A 20,712-nucleotide genomic window follows, 5' to 3' on the forward strand; every position below is an offset into this window, starting at 1 on the left:
CATACATACATACATACATACATACATACATACATACATACATACATTATTCCATTCATCCATCCATCCATCCATTCATCCATCTATCATCATCAGTCCATCCTCCATCTATCCATCCTTCCATCCATCCATCTTTCCATCCATCATCCATCCATTCATTCATCTATACTTACATTCTTCCTTCCATCTATCCATCTATTCTTTCTTCCATCCGTTCATCCTCCATCTATCCATCCAGCCTTCCTTCCTTCTTTCCATCCATTCTTCCATCATCTGTCCATCCATTCTTTCTTCCATACATCCATCCTCCATCCACCCATCTATCCATCCATCCACCCATCCATTCATCCGCCCATCCATTCATCCATCCATCCGCCCATCCATATATTAACTTATCCATCCATATATTCTTCCATCCATCTATTCATCATCCATCCATCCTTCAATCCATTCTATCCATCCATCCATCCATCCATCCATTCATCCATCCGTCCCCATTCATTCGTCCTTCTATCATCTCCATTCATTCATTCTTCCATCCTTCCAGCCATCCTTATATCCATTATCAGTTCTTCCTTTCTGGGTCACGGGGGTCTCTGGTATCCATATCCAGCAGTCGCTGTGTGAGAGCTGGGCGACACCCTGGACCAGTCCATCACAGGATTTTATTCCTAAAACTCCAGATAAACTGCTTTATTTCAACCCTAAAAAACAACTAGAAGTTGAAAACCTCGTTAAAGTTTCAGAAGCCGTGAGTCATTCTTCACGTGATGTTCCATAATGTCCTCGTTGTGGAGGCTGACAGGCTGTCTTCATGTGGGCGCTTCGTTGAACCTACGCATCGTTCAGTCCTCCCTAATGAGAAAATGGCTGCTCATTTTCTGTTCTTTGCAAACGGTGACAGAAATGTTTCGTGTCTCTGTGGAGCTCCGAGGCACCGAGCAGCTTAGCGGGTGGTCATGAGTAATTTAGATTGTTGGACATGTTCTACGTGAAGTGGTTTGGAGAGCTGTTGTGTTTCATAGACACAGTGAGGGGTTGGATCGGTCCTTCAGCTCTGCACAAACTGTTGTTGGCTACATCTTTATTGTTAGTTAAGTGTGACCATGGTTCATCTAAAGGGACAGCTTCATAGAGGAGACAAGTTTGTCTGCCTCTTAGCAAAATATCTCTTGAGCCACTATTCTCATAAACCAACCATGGGATAAACGTTGACAATAATTACTTTTTTGTTTTTTGCCTGATTCAAAATGGCCACCACAGCTAATCAACCTTAGCCAATACAAACATGGCTATAACTCAATCAGTTTCACACGGTGTAACAACATTTTAAATGTATATGAAACTTCTTTTTTCTTCTCTCATCCTAACAGGAGCGTGAGCTGCTGAGCCGGATCTCGGAGCTGCAGGAGGAGGTTTCCAGGAGGAAAAACCACATCGCTCAGCTGGACCACCAGATCCACACCCTCAACGAGAACATCAGCACTCTCACCAAAGAGCTGGAGCTGAAGGGCAAGGAGGTGCTGAAGATCCGCAGCGAAGCCAATCAGCAGATCCGGTGAGAGGCGGCACTGGAACCTCACAACATGACAGATAATACAAACCAGACGGAACAAGACACGTTTGGTCCGTGTAGGCCTGTCGCGATAAACAATAAATCAATTAATCGCATGACGAATGAAAATTATCAACCTAATTTTCATTTATCGGTTCTTCGTGTCTCTGTCTTTCTACTGAAGACACGGCTCAACTCCGGTGCTCATCACTGATCCCTCCCTTTCTCTTTTCTCTTTAAAACCCATTTTAACCGTCCAAAATTGTGTTTTTGGATCGTTAAAAGCCGCTAAGCTGAGAAGCTAAGCTACGAGCTAAGCTAACAGGCCGACCTCGGGAAAAAACCTCCGTCTTGTCGAAGCTCCAAAATTCACATTTGAAACCCGTGCCTTCGTGTAAAAAGTTGTTTTTCTCTGCAAAAAGAAGCTGAGATCTTGTTTACTGATTTTTTTATTAAAAGCTTTGTTTGAAAAATGCTAAAGAGCTCAAACCACACCGAGTATCTGCCATTTTGAGAACTGGAAAAAAGGAAGGAGAGACAGCCCATGTCACGTCAAGGGACCAAGAGACACGCTGCTCGCTCCCTCACTATCCATCCTTTGGTTCAAACACTCTTACTGTCATCCGGTGGTCAAAAAAGGTACTACACACAAAAAATAACCAACATTTCTTCTTAAATTGGACAATAATTACTAATATTGTCAAATTTCAAACAATATTATCGTTTATCGCAATAATTTCTGAGACAATCAATCCTCCAGCAAAATTTGTTATCGTGACAGGCCTAGTTCCACGTTTAAAGTCAATATTTATCACATGATGCCATTTATTGTTTTCACAGACAAAAGTGGCAAAATCTCACTTAAAATCTAATTACTGTTTTTACTGATTTATTCTGAGCTTTAAATTCAATTTAAAAGTCAAGAGTTAAAACACTGAGTTGCTACTTGTTGCTGAAGAGTCGACACGTTTTATTTTGATTATTGACGATTTAGCTTCGTTAAGAAAAATGTGTTTTGGAAACAACCGAAGTAGACGGTTTTTCATGTTTTCCAATGCATTTATTTTTTTCTTGCTTCATCGTCTTCTTCACCATCTCTGCTGCTCCTGTCGCCGCCGCGAAGCCTTCGACTATTTCTGAACTCCGTTTGTTTACTTCCCTCTTAATTACGGTCGTTGCTTGTTTTCATGCGATTGTGTTTTCGGAGCCTCGTGTTTCTAATCGTGCGAACATTTCCTCCGTGGAGAACTCCGTTCTGTTTCTCGCCTCCAGAGAGACGCACGAAGTCTGCAGGTCCTGATTAAGGCTTCGAGTGAAACGTCGCACAGTTAGAAATGAAAATGAAATTAGTTTTTCTGTTGTTTTTTTTTTCCCTGAGTCGCTGCTTGCGTCTCTGGGCTTTACAGCCTGATTTGAGCTGTAGTTTTACAAATGTTTTTTTTTTAATTCTCCTGTTACGAAGTGATGTTTTGTTTTTGTTTAGTGAGGAAACACAAACACTTCAAAGATAATCAAAGTATAAAATAAAACTACATGAGTTATTCTGAACTATACCAGATGGTGCCGTTTGAAAGAGATTACTCCAGTAGTTCTCCAGATGTATTGAAATGCAATTCTTAAATTAGAGTATGCACACATTGTAATCAAAGCCATACTTTACTCACAAAATGTGATTTTAAATAAGTAAGGAATCATCAAAGTTGCCTCCAAAAGATGCTACCAATGGTGCTGCCATTGTTGACCTACTTTTAATATCTTCAGCTGTTTTTGCAGGTAAACAAATGCACATTAACACAGATGCTTGCAAATTTTGCTCCAAATTTTCTGTAACCATGGATACAAGAAAAAAAAAAATGCAGATTTTGTTTCTATTTGATTCTCTCTTTCTTTGGCCTGTCTTCAAGACTTTTTAAGAGGTACGTTTCATGTTTAATCTTTTACTGAAGTTTCAGCTCTGAGGTCTCGCGATTATATTTTACTTTAAGAAAGAAAAGAAGGAATGCATATCTCCCGCCTCCTTCCACGGTAGCGTTTCAGACATAGACCATCTTAAGATGTTTTTGGTTAAACCTTGTAAACATTATATTTTATTAAACTCCACCCTGTGGTTCATGAGATATTTTGCTAACAGACAAGCAGACTGAAATTAAAATTCAATTAAAAAATACTTTATTAATCCCAAAGGGAAATTAAGTGTTGTCGTAGCTCATCATCCTGGTTTCATTCATGAGTTGTTAGATGCTGATAGCTGTGGGCAGGAAGGAGATCCTGCAGCAAATCCAAAGAATCTGGCCACAGATACTGATCCGTCCACACAGATCCAGCTTGCTGTCAGATCCGACGGGCCTCTCGGTCCTCCTGGGCAGCAGGACTGCCTGAATGCAGGGTGGAATTCCTTCCTGAGCGATGGTCACTGCTCCCAGCAGTGTGCCGAGCTCCTCGTCACCATAAACAGCTGAAGGTGCCGGGGGACGATCCCGGTCCTCCCATTGTCACGAGCCAAGTTTCCCACCAGGTCCAGGATCTCGGCAGTCAGGTACTCGAGCATCGCCACCAGGTTGACGGGAATTCATCCACGGCGCCGCCTTTTCAACTCATTTGGGATTTGGGGCTGTAGTTGAGGTGTTTGAGCTTTTGAGATGTTAATCGGCTGCTCCTGGTTGTTAATAATAAACGCCTTGTTGTCATGGTTACGCATCATAACAAGTACACAAAAGTAAGAAGGTTTCAGTAAAAATCCTTCCAGCTGCGCAGCATCCGATACCAGAGGAAATAATCATCCGAAAAAAGCCATTTACATCCATAAAAAAGAGGAAATTAAGTTTTTAAAAGCGGTAACTCATAATGAAAGTAACAGATCTGCTCCAACACGCAGCCACCCCGAGCGGCGCAATTCTAGAACAGAATTAACTAGAAGAACTAGAAGAAGAATAGTAAATGGTGACATTTGAAAAGCCGCTCAGTTATTAGATCAAAACCAACAGCAGTCTTTTATTTCTGAAGCTGCTTCAGATGGATCGATTGGAACCAGCTGCGGTTCTGGTTAGGCCCGTTTCATCAGGTTTACTGCTTTGTTTCTGACCCCGTTGTACCATTTGTGCATTAGACCTGTGGCACCGACCGTCTCAGGATCTAAGCCGGCTGTTCTGTCTCCTCAGGGCTCACGAGCAGGAAGTGGTGAAGAGACACGAGCGGGAGCTGACGGAGCTGAGCGCGGCCCACAGCAGAGAGACGCAGAACATGCTGTCAGACTTCAACAAGGCACAAGAGGTGCTCAAAGACAAGATCTCCGCCCTGCAGATTCTGTACGTACACACCTCCAGCTGACCCGTAGCTTTCAGAACCCTGTGGCTTTTTGACGGCGTGTGGTGCTGATACCACGTGAAGCCGCTTGTTCAGAAATGTACTGATATGTGTGTGAACGTGCTGCGGACATGCTCCTACGTCAAAGATGACCTCTTTCGTGTGATTCTGTTGACAGCACAGCGCCTCCTGGTGGTCCACTCAGAACCAGAACCACCTTAAATAGCTCCACGGTCAAAAACTTCAACAGAGGTCACATTTTATAGAAACAATAAGACCATCAGTACTCTGGTTTATCGTCTTTAGACGTGGAACGTGAGGAGAAGGTTTTCAGTTTTTGTCTCGTTGTAACCAACTTGAGTTTCTGGAGTTTTTCTAATAATTGATCTAATTTTATGTTTGTCAGCAGAGATCCCGTTTGATCAGTTCAGTCCCATAGTTACCACAGCCCTCCCTCCTGTCCTTGGTTCAGTAAACGTTTCAGCCCTGATGGCTTCCTACAGACGGATCCGTCTCTTTCTTACACGTCTGTTTGCTGTTGAGCTCGACTGCAGGTTTGAGGCGACGGTTTGTCGTCCCATCAGGACCGCTCCGGCTTTAGCCCCTTTTGACGTTCTGATCTCCACCTCTGGAGACAATGAGGACCAGATTTCCAAGAGGCTCGGGTTTCTTTGGTACTTTAAGAAACGTACAGTAGCTGTTTGTAGTTTTGAACCCAGCAGGCCTGAGGCAAGCGTTGCCAAAGCAAGGATCAGAGTCGTCGATCGCTTTGATTCGTTCTGCTTTTTGTTTCGGCACCAGCAACCCTTGGATCGTCTCTTCAACGTTCTGCGCACGGGTCTTTGGACTCTGAGGGTCTTGGAAAAACCTTCATCTTGTTTGTTTTCTGCTTGTCCTGCTTTGAGATTTTTTTACAAACCTCTGAAACTGAATTTTTTTTTAAGGACGAGATTTCTTCTGATTTTTGACATGAAAGTTTTATTGATTTTGAAGATTTTGGATGATAGAAACCATACACCCCTCCGGAGACTTCTGAATATTTATGAATTTTTACATCCAACACGAGCTTCGCTTTGTCTTCCCAGTAATCACAAAGTTTACTTTAAACTATTTTATGGCCTTTCTGGGTTTTGACGTACGCTGCTGATTGAGGAGCCACATGTTTTCTGTACGTTTGACGAGAACGCTTAGCTTCAAAATTAAGATCCTCAAGTTTTTTCTAGGAATAAGCAGCAGTCTGATTAATATTTAAGAGTTTTATAATTATCTCATTAGTCAAATCTTCTGCAGGTGTATTGGATTCTAGAGTTTATTTCATATTTTTAAGGTTTAAAAAATTATTTGTTGATCAAATCTTTGTATTTTTACCGTTTTCAAGAGAAATCTATCAAAACTTTGCCTCCTTGGCGTCATTTTACCAATACTTTTAGTCAGTTTACAAAATGAATTTAATAGCGGTAACCATAGCAACAGAGGTTTTGCTTTGAGTAAAATTAGCAATTAAATCTCACCGACATCAAACTGTTATTCTCCAGGAATTACAAGCACATCAGAAAGACTAAAAACAGACCGTTTTATTGTCGGTGGGGGAAGTTTTAAAATTTAAAGCCTCACTTTGATTTTATATTAAAAAAATGTGTAACTTCATGAAATGAATCACTCAGTTCTTTTAAAGGTCAGTTACTTTCTACAGGCTGAAAATAAAACTGTGCTTTTCTTAATGATTTCAAAGAGAAAATATGAGTTACGGCATGAAAAACTTTGTATTCATGAATATATTCAACGAGTTTTCTCTGCAGTGTATTAATACATTTGCATGATCTTATTAAACTATCACTCCTGTTGACATTCAACAGTCTGTGCACATTTTGCTTTTCCAGTTTTAAGATGTAACATCTCATGAATTGTGACAAACATTAAATTATCTGTGTATACTCCTCTGGGTGTTTAACACTTGCAGTCTTGAAACAGGCTCCTTAACATGCATTCACATTTTCTATCCTCCTCTATTCACCATAAAGTTATCAAGTGTGTTACAAAAATATAAATTAAACAAAGAAACGCCCTTCCCTCTTCATTGTTTAAACAGTCACGTGTGGTGAAGGTCTAATTAGTACTGACCGCAGCAGATCCAACAATTTTCAGTCAGGTCATCTGGACAGGTTTTTTTTTTTTTTTTTTTGCTGAAACGTTTCACCTTCCATCCAGAAGGCTTCATCAGTCAAGGAAACACACAACACAAAACTGATTCTTCCCCTAAACAGCTTACTACAAAGTGGAACAAACCAGTTATGTTGGTGCTAAGATGGTGTCTTTGGCACGCCCCCTCCTGTGCTGCCGGCCCACTTCCTCGTTGACGGTCATGTCAAACTGGTTCAAAACCAAAAAAGTCCGCAGAGAGTTTATTTTTCTTTGCAAAGAAGTAAAGATTTCAGACAAACAATGCATTTCACTGAGGATGAAATAAATAACGTTACTACCACTGATATATTTTCCCTCTACGTTAGAATTATTGTTCTGGAAAAAGTTTTACAAAGCAATAGCCTTTGCTAAATGGTAGCTCGCTAACTTGAGAGGCATGTAGCTAATGACAAGCGGGTTGGAGGAGTGAAGATAATTTAATATTGTTGATTTATTTTACAGATCAATTAAAATAGACTTATCATGCTCTGTCCAGCAAGATACGCTACACAGTATTGCTCGCTGCTTCGGCTGTGCTGAAAGTGAAACTTAAAGTGAACGACCATAACTTGAAAGTCTGCCTTCACCCTTGGCTGGATACATTGTACAATTATGCCTTTTACAAGTAAAGACACAACTTGTTCCTAGTGTTTATATCAGCACATACAGATATGTTCCCACACACCCATATCAGCCTTAAATATCAACCTTGAATATCGGCCTTAAATATCAACCTTAAATATCAACCTTGAATATCGGCCTTAAATATCAACCTTAAATATCAGCCTTAAATGTCAACCTTAAATAGCGGCCTTAAATATCAACCTTAAATATCAGCCTTAAATGTCAACCTTAAATATCAGCCTTAAATATCAACCTTAAATAGTGGCCTTAAATATCAACCTTAAATAGCGGCCTTAAGTATCAACCTTAATTATCTGCCTTAAATATCAGCCTTAAATATCAGCCTTAATTATCAGCCTTAAATATCAGCCTTAAATATTGGCCTTAAATACTGGCCTTAAATACTGGCCTTAAATATCAACCTTAAATGTTGGCCTTAAATATCAACCTTAAATATCAACCTTAAATGTTTGCCTTAAATATTTGCCTTAAATATGGCCTTAAATATCAGCCTTAAATACGGCCCTAAATATCAACCTTAAATGTTTGCCTTAAATATTAGACTTAAATATCAACCTTATATATCAACCTTATATATCAGCCTTAAATATCATTCTTAATTATCAGCCCTAAATATCAACCTTAAATGTTTGCCTTAAATATTAGACTTAAATATCAACCTTATATATCAACCTTATATATCAGCTTTAAATATCGGATCTCCTACCGATATATCGGTAGGAGATCCGGTTGGGCTCTAATTTTTAGTTTCTATGGTCAAGGTCAAACATTTTGATGGTGTTTTTTTTTTTCTGAAAGTGTGTGTTTGCATTATCTGTGCACGTTTGGTGTGTTATACTTTTTTTTTTCTCCTCACCTGGCAGGTTGGAAGGAACAGAAGAGAAGTTCAGAAACCGAGAGAGCCGTCATGAAGACCTGCAGGTCATCGCTGAGCTGAAGGACATGGTCACAGAGAGAGAGTCTCTGGTCAAAAAACTGGTGGTACGTAAACACAGATCCATCGGGCCGAAGCTGTCCATGAGTCCACTACAGCCATTTCTTGTATCTCACAATATCAACTTAAAAAATAAAATAAACATTTAAAACTGAACATCTGGGTTCATTTTGTTACCAAATCAGTTTTCCTTGAATTACTCATTTTCCTGGAGGCTTCTTAAAACAGCTTCGACCTTTACAGCTGGAAAACAGTGTGACATTCATTAAATGGAAAGAGTTATTTGGTTGAATAATATCTTACCTGGAGGGCGGGGCGTCACGTTTAGAAGACAGATGGAATAAAACAACAAACTCAGCTTTGTCCAAAGGATAAATGAAGACACCTGAGTTTATTTTCATGTAGCAGGACTCGGGCTGTCTCAAAACACGAGCATGAGAAGAACAATGCCAGGAAAGCTTAAAGGTTGCCACCAGCTGGACTCCGCTTGTGTTTTTTTGGATCCGGTGTTTGTCAGGGCTGCTGCAGTTCTCATGCACTCATCACATTAAGTGCGCTTCATGAATCAGGTGACAGGGTCTCTCTGTGATGCTGCCGTAGCCGCTCGAGTTCTGGAGTCCTGAGTTTGTGTCCAAAACCCAGAACCTGCAGGAAGCAGCTGGCAGGCTTCAAACCAGCACAAAGCAAGACAACTGTTCGATTTGATGCTTTTTGATATAAACTGCTGCATCAGCTGTGTGCCAGCAGGAAAAGTGTGTAGACGGAAGGCATTAAATGTGTGACACCCCCCCCCCCCCCCCCAACACACACACTATGCCTTGTCAACTAATGTGTCTTCCTCCTACAGGACGATAAGAAGTTCTACCAGCTGGAACTCGTCAACAGGGAGACCAACTTCAACAAAGTGTTCAACACGAGTCCTAACGTAGGAGTCATCAACCCACTCATCAAGGTAGGGCCTGACGTTCTGAACGGGTGGGGGGCACCGGGACGAACCTGACTCTTTATTTTACTTTGCAGCAAAGATTACACCCACTGCAAATCATCTCTTCTGCTGATCGGTCAGGACGGTCAGTTAGATTTTATACACAACCAAAAATCATCGCCTCGTCTTATCGACGTCGAAGGTTGAGTCTTTTTTTTTTTTTTTTTTTAATGGAGATCAGAGCGTTTTGTCAAAATGAGCAAGAAAAATATTAATTTCGGTAACGAACAATGTTCCAGTGAAAGCTGTGATTAAAGTCCATGGATGAAAATGAAGAAAGGAAAACAAAAATCTGTAAAACATCTTGTCATTTTCATTAAAGCAGCTTCTCAAGGACATACCGTAATTTCCAGACTATTGAGCGCACCCAAATATAAGCCACACCCACTAAAAAAAACTAATAATTTTGTACATGTATAAGCCGCGGGTGTCTAAGTTGTAACATGAAATTTACACGGAAAGATTTTTTAAACTTTTAATGAAATATGTACCGGTAACATACACGAATACGTACAGTAAATGTTTTTTCTGTGCCGGTAACACAGCTAAAAAAAAACATTAAAAAAACAGTAGCTTACCAGGAAGTCATGGATAGCTATCTTCACTTTCCTTCTGCGCTTGTGCTGTCCTCCTGCTCCACTGCTCTGCACATGCAAGGCATTCCCCTCCTCCCCACTCTCTCCTCCCCTCCCTGTTTCATTGGTCCACTATGACCTGTTCAGTAATTTTATTGGTCAGATTTTTTTAACCTTTATTTATACAGGTAGTCTCATTGAGTCACGAGGACTCACTCCCCAAATGAGAAGTGCATTGGGCAGCTGTGTGAGCGCCCAGGTGTGAAGAGGCTAAATGTTTTGGCGGCGTGAAGCTCGTTAGCCCACCAAAAATAAAAAGAAGCTTCTATAAATTAGCTGCAGCGTTGTGTAAGCCGTTGCGGTCAAAGCGTGTGAAAAAAGTATCGGCTTATAGTCCGGAAATTACAGTAATTACGATCAGGAATTTATTTTCTTTTCACTGCCGTGATTAACATGTGGTGTATGCTCTGCGCATCAGTTTATCGTTTCTTAACAGGTCAACCTGCGTCAGGTTGGTAAATATTAACTATAGTATAAATATAACCAGATTAAAAAAAAGGCCTCAGGTTTTTGTTAAATGACCAGAAGCGAGATCTCGGCTTGAGCTGGAGATCCTGTGACGCAGGAGCTGATGTTCATTTATCATTAAAGAGGTGGAGGTTTTTGTTTATTTACTTTTGTTTTATTGTTGCCATGTGGAGTACTAATGAGTAGTCAGTATCTTACCTGCAGTGGATAGCAGTCAGAGCAATCTCGGTTGGAAAAACAAGAGAGTTTTTGTGCGTTTTATGGAGAAAATGCACTCCAGTTCTACTCTGCATGCTCACTATTGTTTTGTATAACGAGCAGGTGCTGGAAACCACGACCACGGCGACAGTTTTAACATAAAAGAAACATTCGTGTTTGGATAGTTTTGTTCTGACTCGGCTGATGTTACCTTTTGGAAATTTTAAACATCTAGAGAAATTTATGGCCGTTATCAAATAAAGAAGCAGAAAGTTCAGGAGGTTCTGTGATGTGGAGTCTGTCAGCGTCTCAGGGTGTAGTTTCATTTTTCACCAGATGTCTAACAGCTTCCACTGCATGCTCACAGTCAGCTGATGACAAAAACACGATAACTTGCTGTCTTTGTTTTTGGTACTGCGCGTACTATTTGTTCTTTTTCGTTCCTCGTCACGTTTCTGTGTGTGACAGTGTCTTCCGCCCAGTTCGATTCCTAACCTTTTCTTTGCAGCTTTCCTTTGCTTTCCAAGCCATTTGTTGGAGTGAGATGTTTCCTGCTCTGTCACATCTCTTCTCATCTGAACTGTCATTCTGCTCAGAGCGACTGCTGCTTTTTAAGACTTCCCAAGTCTCCAGACTGAGCCGTTGTCTCTGCTCCAATCAGCTTTAAAACGAGGACGTTAGCACGCTGCTCCTCCCGTCTCTCATCGGCTGGACTCTTACGACCTCTAGCGCTCTCCTGCTACTCCATTTGCCCTTCTTTCCCCTCCATTTTTCTCATTATTTTGCTTTAAACTTCCCTGTTGCTCCCTGTTTTGACCTCGATGCCCCTCCTTTTCTTTTGTTTGTTTCTGTGTAGCAAAAGAAAAAGAATGAGAAAGCAGCAGCCAGCAGATTCAGCAGCTCTCCCAATCTCAGGGCTCTGGAGGTGGCAGGTATGGGCGTGGGTGTGGTGGGCATGGGGAGTGGGCAGCCTCCACCCCCGCCTCCAACCCCACCCAGCCGCCTAGAACCCATCCCCAACTCCCCCCTCCACCACCTTGAGCTCAACTCCAACAAACCTCTTGCCCCGCCGACCCCTCCCAACGAACCCAAGAAGTTCATGAGGTGAGACCTTCTCCGCTGACCGGCAGCAGCTGCTCAGTCACAAACGTCGTCTGCTGCGGGTTCGAACTCATGCTGAACCAGCCAAAGTCCAACCTTGAGTGCAAAACCACGATTTTAAAATTCAGAAATAATAAAAAGTAACTTTTTTATGATTTCTAGTTCTGGAAACAATTATTTGAAGTGTGATTATTTTTCACGCTTTCTTCTTTTTCTGCCAAGTTGAGCTCCGTCATAAACTGTAAGGAGCATGAAAACTGTGGGGTGTCGTTTGTAAAGTTACGCAGTCAAAAATTAACAGCAATATTTTGGTTTATTTTAGCCTTTTATAAGAAAAAAAATGTTTGTTTTTTTTTGTTTTTTTTTACAAAGTCAGATTTTCACCATGTTATTCATACATTTATAAATGTTATAGTTCCAAACTAAATATTTAATTTTCAAGCTAAATATTTAGTTTACAAACTAAATACTTAACTTGCAAGTTAAATATTTAGTTAGAAAGCAAGCTAAATATTTAGTTTACAAACTAAATACTTAACTTACAAGTTAAATATTTAGTTAGAAAGCAAGCTAAATATTTAGTTTACAAACTAAATGTTTAAGTCCAAGCTAAATGTTTAATTGACAAACTAAATATTTAACTTGCAAGATAAATATTTAGTTAGTGAACTAAATATTTATGTGTAAATTAAATATATGATTTTCACGCTAAATATTTATTTTCAAATCTGAACATTTAATTCCTAAACTAAATATTTAATTTTCTAACTAAATATTTAGCTCGGACCTAAATATTTAACTTGCTGGCTAAATATTTAGGTCTGAGCTAAATATTTAGTTAGCAAATTAAATATTTAGTTTGGTAATTAAATGGTTAGTTTGAAAATTAAATGTTTAGTTTTAAAAATAAATATTTGTAGTGGAAAATAAATATTTAGTTTGGAACTATGACATTTATAAATATATGAATAACATAGTGAAAATATGACTTTGAAAAAAAAAAATCTTATGAAAAGCTAAATAAACCAAAAATATTGCTGTTAATTTTTGACTGTGTAACTTTACAAATGGCACCCCTTATAAACTATTAGCATTATTAGCTACGATGAGTTTTTAAGTGTTGCTGTCTTAAGAGTTTACTCATTTGCTGTTTCTTACAGCAACTCTAGCTGATTTACCCAAATTGTATTTATTTTTTTCAACCAGGAAGTTCTTTATGACCTCAAAACAGAATCTAAAATTGCAGCTTTTTGTGGCCTGAATGCAAAGTGTTTGTTGCTAACTAGCTAATGGAATTAACATAAATTATTGTAAAACACCTGAAACTAGTTTTCTGCGAGACTCCTTCCTGCAGCAGCACATTCAAACTCTTTAAACATTTCTAAACGTCAACATAAAAGCAATATAAGCAGAACATGGCGTCCCACATGTGACCGAAGCTTCAATGAATGGCCTTGGAATGCAAAAGGGGCATGTTTTTATTTTTTTTAATTTTCTTTTCTTTATGGTGACCATCAGTCTGTACATGCTGACCCTGAGCATGCTGGCAGGATTTTCCTCTTTCTGTTCAGGAACTCGTGACACTCGTCAGTGTTTCGTTGTGGCTTCGTGTTGCTTTCTATCATTTCTGTGATTCAGTTTCATCATCTAAAGTCCAGCATGTTGCACTTGACTCAGAATGACATCGGTTGAACTGCACAAAGTATTTAAGGCACACACTTTAAGTTTACGATGAAGCAGATTATTTCTGTTGTGGCAGGCTTACCAAAAAGAGCCTCCGTTTCATGATGTCTGATAAATGATGTGAAACATGCAGCGCGCCTTGTTGCATGGCAGGTGGTGTGATTTAATAGACACGTGTGTCAGTGTGCATGTGTGTCTGCATGTTTTAATGCTGTTCATGTTCAATGTAGGGAGTGAGACGAGGCAGCAGCTTTGCAAAAACTCAGGACTACAACCTCTGTTACTATCAACTCCATCTTCCGTTTGTGGGTTTTGGTACGGAGCACAGAATTCCCAGCAACAGTACAGCAACCCAGTCACACAGCGACAGTCTGAGGTCATCGATCTGCACCGAAAAGATGTCCGACTTTATCAAAAGCCTCTCTGTGCGCACTTTCGTTAAATATTAAAGGAGCCGTTTTACAGCGGGGTTCTATGTCAATTGCATACATGATAAATATCTTACCTGCTGTAGGTGGCTTCTAGAGAAACAAACTTTAATTATGACAGTCCCAACACAGCATGCTGCCATGTTCAAACAGCTGAAATCACAGAAATGTTTCAAGTAAAAGTCATGTCTCACCGAGCGTCGACTGCAGGAGACTAAAACTGTGATAAAGTAGCCAGTGTTCTCTTGGAGCCTCACTGAGTTCTGCGCGCTTATTCCCAAGTGACCATTGAGCCGTGCAGCCACGTTTAGAAAATCCTGGCCTCTCTACATGTGCACAGTTCGCTAAACTATTTTCAGGCTGTGCACATTATTTTGTTGCTCACGTTGTAACCTCCTTAACATCCGCCTTCATGTTTAAGATTTAATTTAACGGAGAGCATTTTAGAAAAGATAATGGGCAGATCTGTTTATTCATGATGATTCTTTATGTTTGGAGCCTCTGATGTTTTCTGTAAGACGTGAACTTTTGCGTAAGTGTCAAAATGCTTCACAGAAAGTAAACAGCGAAGGGTTGAGACCGCGGGTGCCTCATACGGTATAAAATCAACCAAACCAGGACTTATAAAGTCCAACAACCTCTGTTTTGTCATATTTCATGTCCAGCAAAATATGATCGACATAAATAAAACCCTACGTTCTGTAGCGAACATTGAAAACCAACTGGTTTTAAAAGATAGTTGTTGTTAGATGTTCCAGCCACAGCTTCGGAAACAGCCTCTTCTCTTCCATCCATGTGACGTCATGCCAGTGACCCGATCATGCGAGACAGACAGATTTATTTTGCAGAATAATAATAATAAGTAATAATAATGTTTTATGTGTCGTCATCATTGTATGTTCCCATACAAGGGTGAAATTAGTTATCTGTATTTAACCCATTGCACCTGGGATACACCCAGGTGGAGCAGTGGACAGCTATGTAGGCGCCCGGGAGCATTTAGGGATGAGGTGTCCTGCTCAGAGACCCCACGACATGTGGGAATGACTGAGGCTCAAACCTGGGACTTTGGGGTCCCGAGTCGGCTGCTCTGCCTCTACCCCATCTTGGCTCCAAGAAGAAGGTTACGGTCGATCGTTTTCTTCAAATTTCTGGCAAGAATATTCGTGGCAGGAACAACAAGGAACCGGTGTTGCACAGCTCTGGGAATACAGCCATGGAGCGAGTTAGCACCCAGTCTTTCCCAAAAATCAAGGAACTTCATGAGAAATGGGTGAAGTTTGTCAAACTTGAACAGGCAGACTTCACAGCAGCGTCACCAAACAGGTTGTGTTTTCAACCTGTTTGATCTGAGGGTTTTGAGTTGACAGTGATGCTTTGGGCTTAAAGGAAGGTTCATCACCAGAATGAGCAGATCCACCGTGCACAGGAACTGGGAAACTTGAAGACACAGACACAGACAGACCTGCGAAAAGGACGTGCACATCAACAGTTGTGATGAAATGGGATGGAAGACGCTCGGTCATTTTACTGTGTCAAAATTACATCCTTCAAACTCTAAAGCAGCTTTTAAACTGTGTTGATGGGCCCAGTCAAACCAGAGCTATGATAAATTATTCATGCCACATCTTTTTCTGAAAATGAATGCCATAGTTCTCTAACTATCTCTCAGATCGGAGGCAATGTGTTCAACATAATGGTACTTCCTCCAGTTATTTAACAGTCAGCAGTGGTATACCACAAGGCTCAGTCTTAGGACCCACCCTCTTTACAATCTACATAGGTAATGTAGGTCAGAGCATCCTTGACGCTTCCATACATTTCTATGCTGATGACACAGTTGTTTATTGTCGAGCTAAAACTGTTGCTAAGGCTTTCCAACTTTTGCAATCTGCATTTGACATCATCCAGACTGATTTGTTCCACCTCAAACTTGTCCTAAATGCCGATAAAACCAAAGGGATGCTTTTTTCAAACAGGAAGTCGGTCCCAGCAGTTCTTCCTCTGATTTTATCCTCAAATGGTGTCCCCATTGAGTTTGTTGATTCCTATAAATATTTGGGTATCTTGGTCGACTCACATCTCTCTTTTAAGCTCCATGTGGAAAACTTGATAAAGAAACTGAAAGTTAAACTGGGTTTCTTTTTCAGAAACAGATCCTGTCTAACCCTGAATGCTAGGAAACACCTTGTATCTGTGACTTTCCTTCCCTCCATTGATTACGGTGACATTATTTACATGAACGCTCCTACAAGAACCCTGCAGATGTTGGATGCTGCAGATGTTGGATGCTGTCTATCATGGTGCACTAAGATTCATAACTGGCTGTGATTATCGTGCCCACCACTGCACCCAGTATTCTCTGGTTAACTGGTCACCATTAATTTCACGCAGACTCTCCCACTGGTACATTTTCATCTTTAAATCACTTCTTGGTCTGCTGCCTTCATACATCTCCTCCTACATGTCTCTGCATGAGTGCAGCTACAGCGTGCGCTCTCAGGACATTATTACCTGCAGTGTTCCCTAAGTGAGGACTGAACTTGGTCAAAGGACCTTCTCCTGCTCCGCTCCTGTTTCCTGGAATATCTTACAAAAAGATCTGAAGCTCTCGACCTTGACCTCTCTATAAGTGGCTTTAAGAATCTGTTGGACTCCTGGCAGGGACCAATGCAGACATGTTCCTGTTTTTAGTTTTCTACATTCGCCTTATAATTCGGCTGTTTTTGCTACTTTTTTGGCCATCTTATTTTAATTTGTAAAAAAAAAAATAACTGTATGCCTCTTTTATGATTGTCCACTGTTGTCATCTTTCTTTGTTGCAATCAGGTCTCTTGTAAATGAGTCCTCCAGGCTCAATGGGATTTACCTGTCTAAATAAAGGTTGAATGAATATTTGAAGCGTAAGAAAACACCCCCACCCCCGTCGAACAAACGACCTCCCCCACAACTCCTTTCTGACTAGAACCTGCAGGTCTAACTACGAAGACTTCAGAGTTCTACCTGGTGGCGTATAACTGACGATGGTTTGAATTTTGCGCAGATTTGAGCTTTATTTTATTTTCAGACAGCCTCTGGCTAAATGCTGATACGAACCAGAAGAGGACATTTACAAACCTTTAACTTTTAGGATGTCTGTTCAGTCTCACCTGCATGAGCTCTGATGTAAGAGCAGCGTGAAAACACTTTCAGCTTCACGTCTTTTGAACTGAAAATATATGTTTTTCTTCTTTTGGCTGCTCCCTTCCTCAGGGGTCGCCACAGGGAATTAACTGACACGAAGACTCTACAGTTGTTTTAATACCGGATGTTCTTCCTGGTGCAACCACAGACCACCGAGCTACCACAGCCCTCTGTGTGGAGCAGAGAGCTGCCATCTAGGGCACCCAGGGGAGCAGATGGTGGGGGTCTTATGTTCCTGAATAGTGTCATGTCTTCAGTTTCTTTCTCCTCTCCACAACTGATGCATGTCTGAGGAGAGTCAGTGTCTGCTGGAGCAGCCGTTCACTAAAGTGATGAATCCAGACAAACTTGTTGAGATTTAAGTTTTCCTTCAACAGCCGGTTTATCTTTGCCACTTAAAGCTGGTGAAGAACTGAGGCAACAGTTCATGTATGCTCAGTCTCTCCCATCTCACCTGCTGAAGCTCGTCACTCCTTCAGAGAGGTCACGGGTGGTCCGTCCCGCTCTTCTCCGTCCTGCACGGTCACTCCGTTTGTGAGGACGGCCTGCTCTCAGTAGATTTCCACATGTTCCAAACTCCTTCAGTTCCTTGATGAGACATTTCAAAGAAGTTAGGATGTTAAGGGACTTGGTAAGCTTTTTGTATCCATCCCCTGACTTTAATTCTTTAATAATCTTGTCTTTGAGTTGAATCAGGACAGTCACTTTAAATGGGGTGAATATTGATGCACTTCATATTTCACTAAAAAGTTTTGTTTTATTTATTTGCTGTGTCGATTTCTAGAATTGCGCCGCTCGGGGTGGCTGCATGTCGGCGCAGCTCTGTTACAATCATTCTGAGGTTTTGCTTTTGGAAACTTTAATTCTTATTTTTCTGGGTGTAAACCACATTTTTTGGATGATTGTTTCCTCTGGTGTCAGATGCTGTGTCGCTGGACGGATTTTTTACTTTTTGACATTTATTTTTTATCATGTGTAATTCAAAAAGCGTTCAATACAAAAATCATGTGTAACCATGACAACAAAGTGTTTTTTACAACCGGGAGCTGCCGATTACCCTCTCAAAGCTCAAATAATATCTCAACTACAGCCCCAAATTTCAAACGAGTTGAAAAGGAGGCGCCGTAGATGCATTCCCATCTCCCTGCCGGCTGTGCTCGAGTTCCTGACTGCTGAGATCCTGGAACTGGCAGGAAATGTGGCTCGAGATGGCGAGAGGAGGAGTGGCCGTCGCTCTGGGAGGAGTTCTACCTGGCGGATCGGGTGGCATCTGCGGCTGGTTTCTTCGGATCCGCTGTGGAACGGACCTTTGCAGGGGATCCTTCCTGCCTGCAGCCGTCAGCATCTATAACATCTCTTAATGAAACGAGGATACCAAGTTACAGCAACATTTAATTTCCCTTTGGGATTAATGAAGTATGTTTGAATTTATTGTAAAGAAGACCGGTTTGTATCGGCCGTCCGTAACTGATTCATGATCGCAGTAAAAACATCCATGGTGGTGTAAAAGTGAAACATCTCATCGTCTCCTTCCCTCTGAGGCTCTCTGCTCCTCCTCCTCTCATCTTCTCGTCTTATCTGACCTCTTTCTTCGTCTCGTCCAGAGCAGATCTTTTCCACGTTGGTCCGCTCTTCCAGCTCTGCTTCCTCGTATCGTTTCAGAAAAATCAGCAGGAATCACTGAATGAAGTGAACAGTTTATAGTTTTATAATGAATCTGTGAGTTTGAGCTGCGAGAACAGAGAAATGATCCATTACCCTGAACTCTTCGGGGACATCGTTCTTTTACCCCGGCATAAAAATAAACCATAAGATATTTTTAAATCTCACCCAGGGGTTCTGGGACTGTTTGTTTAATAAACAGCCAATTAAGAAAGCAGGAGCAGCTCTGGTTGATGCTAGTTTTGTTTTTATACAACCTAATTAGTTTCAACTTTGAGGAACATTTTTTACCCAGAATGCACGAGTCAGACCTACAGCTTCTTTTAGATGCAGGGATTCTGTTGAAAATACTTTATGTGAATATTTTAATATAAAACGCTAATTACTGAAGAAATTAGGGTAACTGCAGATGAATGCATAGTAATAATTTGTGTTTCTTTTCACTTCTCTTTCAGATCTTAAACAATAATAATTTGTGCTCAGTGTTGGATTTTTAAAAAGAAATGTTTTGAGTATACTGGGTATTTATAATTAAAGTGAGTTTGTCAGAGTTTAAATTCTCCAGCTTCACTGCAGGGAGATTAAATTTTCATCAGATGAAAATTATTGTTAAACTAAAATGCACCTTTGCTTCAGACGGTGACATGTTGCTGTACTGTTTGCATCCAACTCCTTCAGAAACAAAACATTAACCTGCTTGTAAACAACAACAATGTGGTTTTACACAGAGGAGGAATGTGTTTTTCCTTTTTCACAAAGACGAAGACACGAGTAACAACAAATACTTTGTTTGAATAAAAGAAGAGCGTGATAAAAGTTTACAATCAAAAGTTCTTTAGTGTCGGAGTCAGACTGGAAAGTACTCGTGTTTTTAAACTGTTGCTCCATTTCTAAAAAAATTTAAAAAACTGTTTTTATTGATGTAGATTAATGTAAACTGCTAAATCTGCTCCTTCATCTTCTAGCAGGAAGATATTTTATTTAAAAAAATGTCTAAATAAAAATCCAGCAGAGCAACTTTTTCCAGTTACTTTTAGGAAGTCACAGAGTTTGTTTAAAATGGTTCCAGTTAAAACTCCTCACTGATTTCTGAGTGTTTGTGACCAGCGAGCCGTGCAGCCGATTTTCCCAGTCCAAATTATTAAAATAATCTGTTTTTGTGTGCACAGCTTGCAGTCTGTGCACGTTGTACTGCTGTCAATAGTTAACCCACCCCGTCCTGCAGCATTCACTTCTACACGTCTGTAATCCGACTGCAAGAGCTGGACGTGTGAAATGTCCGTGTCCTAAAGAGTTCAGGGAGGTGCAGTTTGAAAGTACAGTTAGTGGAAGACACGCCTGCAGTTAGAGAAATGGTTCTTTCTGACCCAAACTAGACCCAGACCAGACCCAGACCTGACCTAAACCTGACCCAGACCTGACACAAACCTGACCCAAACCTGACCTAAATCTGACCCAAACCTGACCTAAACCTGACCCAGACCCGACACAAACCTGACCCAGACCTGACCCAAACCTGACCTAAATCTGACACAAACCTGACCCAGACCTGACCCAAACCTGACCTAAATCTGACCCAAACCTGACCTAAACCTGACCCAGACCTGACCCAAACCTGACCTAAATCTGACCCAAACCTGACCTAAACCTGACCCAGACCAGCCCCAGACCTGACCTAAACCTGATCCAGACCAGCCTCAGACCTGACCTAAACCTGACCCAGACCAGCCCCAGACCTGACCTAAACCTGA

At 40.9% G+C, this 20,712-nt stretch overlaps 1 protein-coding gene across 1 annotated transcript in view; it reads left to right on the plus strand.

Annotated features, from left to right (window-relative positions):
• Positions 1–20,712, plus strand: part of fam184ab (family with sequence similarity 184 member Ab) — a 96,567-nt gene that overhangs the window by 73,888 nt on the left and 1,967 nt on the right. Inside the window, exons 15-18 of the mRNA XM_037685952.1 lie at positions 1,374–1,558; positions 4,714–4,860; positions 8,548–8,665; positions 9,466–9,570. Coding sequence (XP_037541880.1) covers positions 1,374–1,558; positions 4,714–4,860; positions 8,548–8,665; positions 9,466–9,570 — 555 coding nt within the window. The remainder of the gene's footprint in view (positions 1–1,373; positions 1,559–4,713; positions 4,861–8,547; positions 8,666–9,465; positions 9,571–20,712) is intronic.

Source organism: Nematolebias whitei, chromosome 12 (genome assembly GCF_014905685.2).
Source record: "Nematolebias whitei isolate Nwh7 chromosome 12, NemWhi1, whole genome shotgun sequence".
NCBI lineage: Eukaryota > Metazoa > Chordata > Actinopteri > Cyprinodontiformes > Rivulidae > Nematolebias > Nematolebias whitei.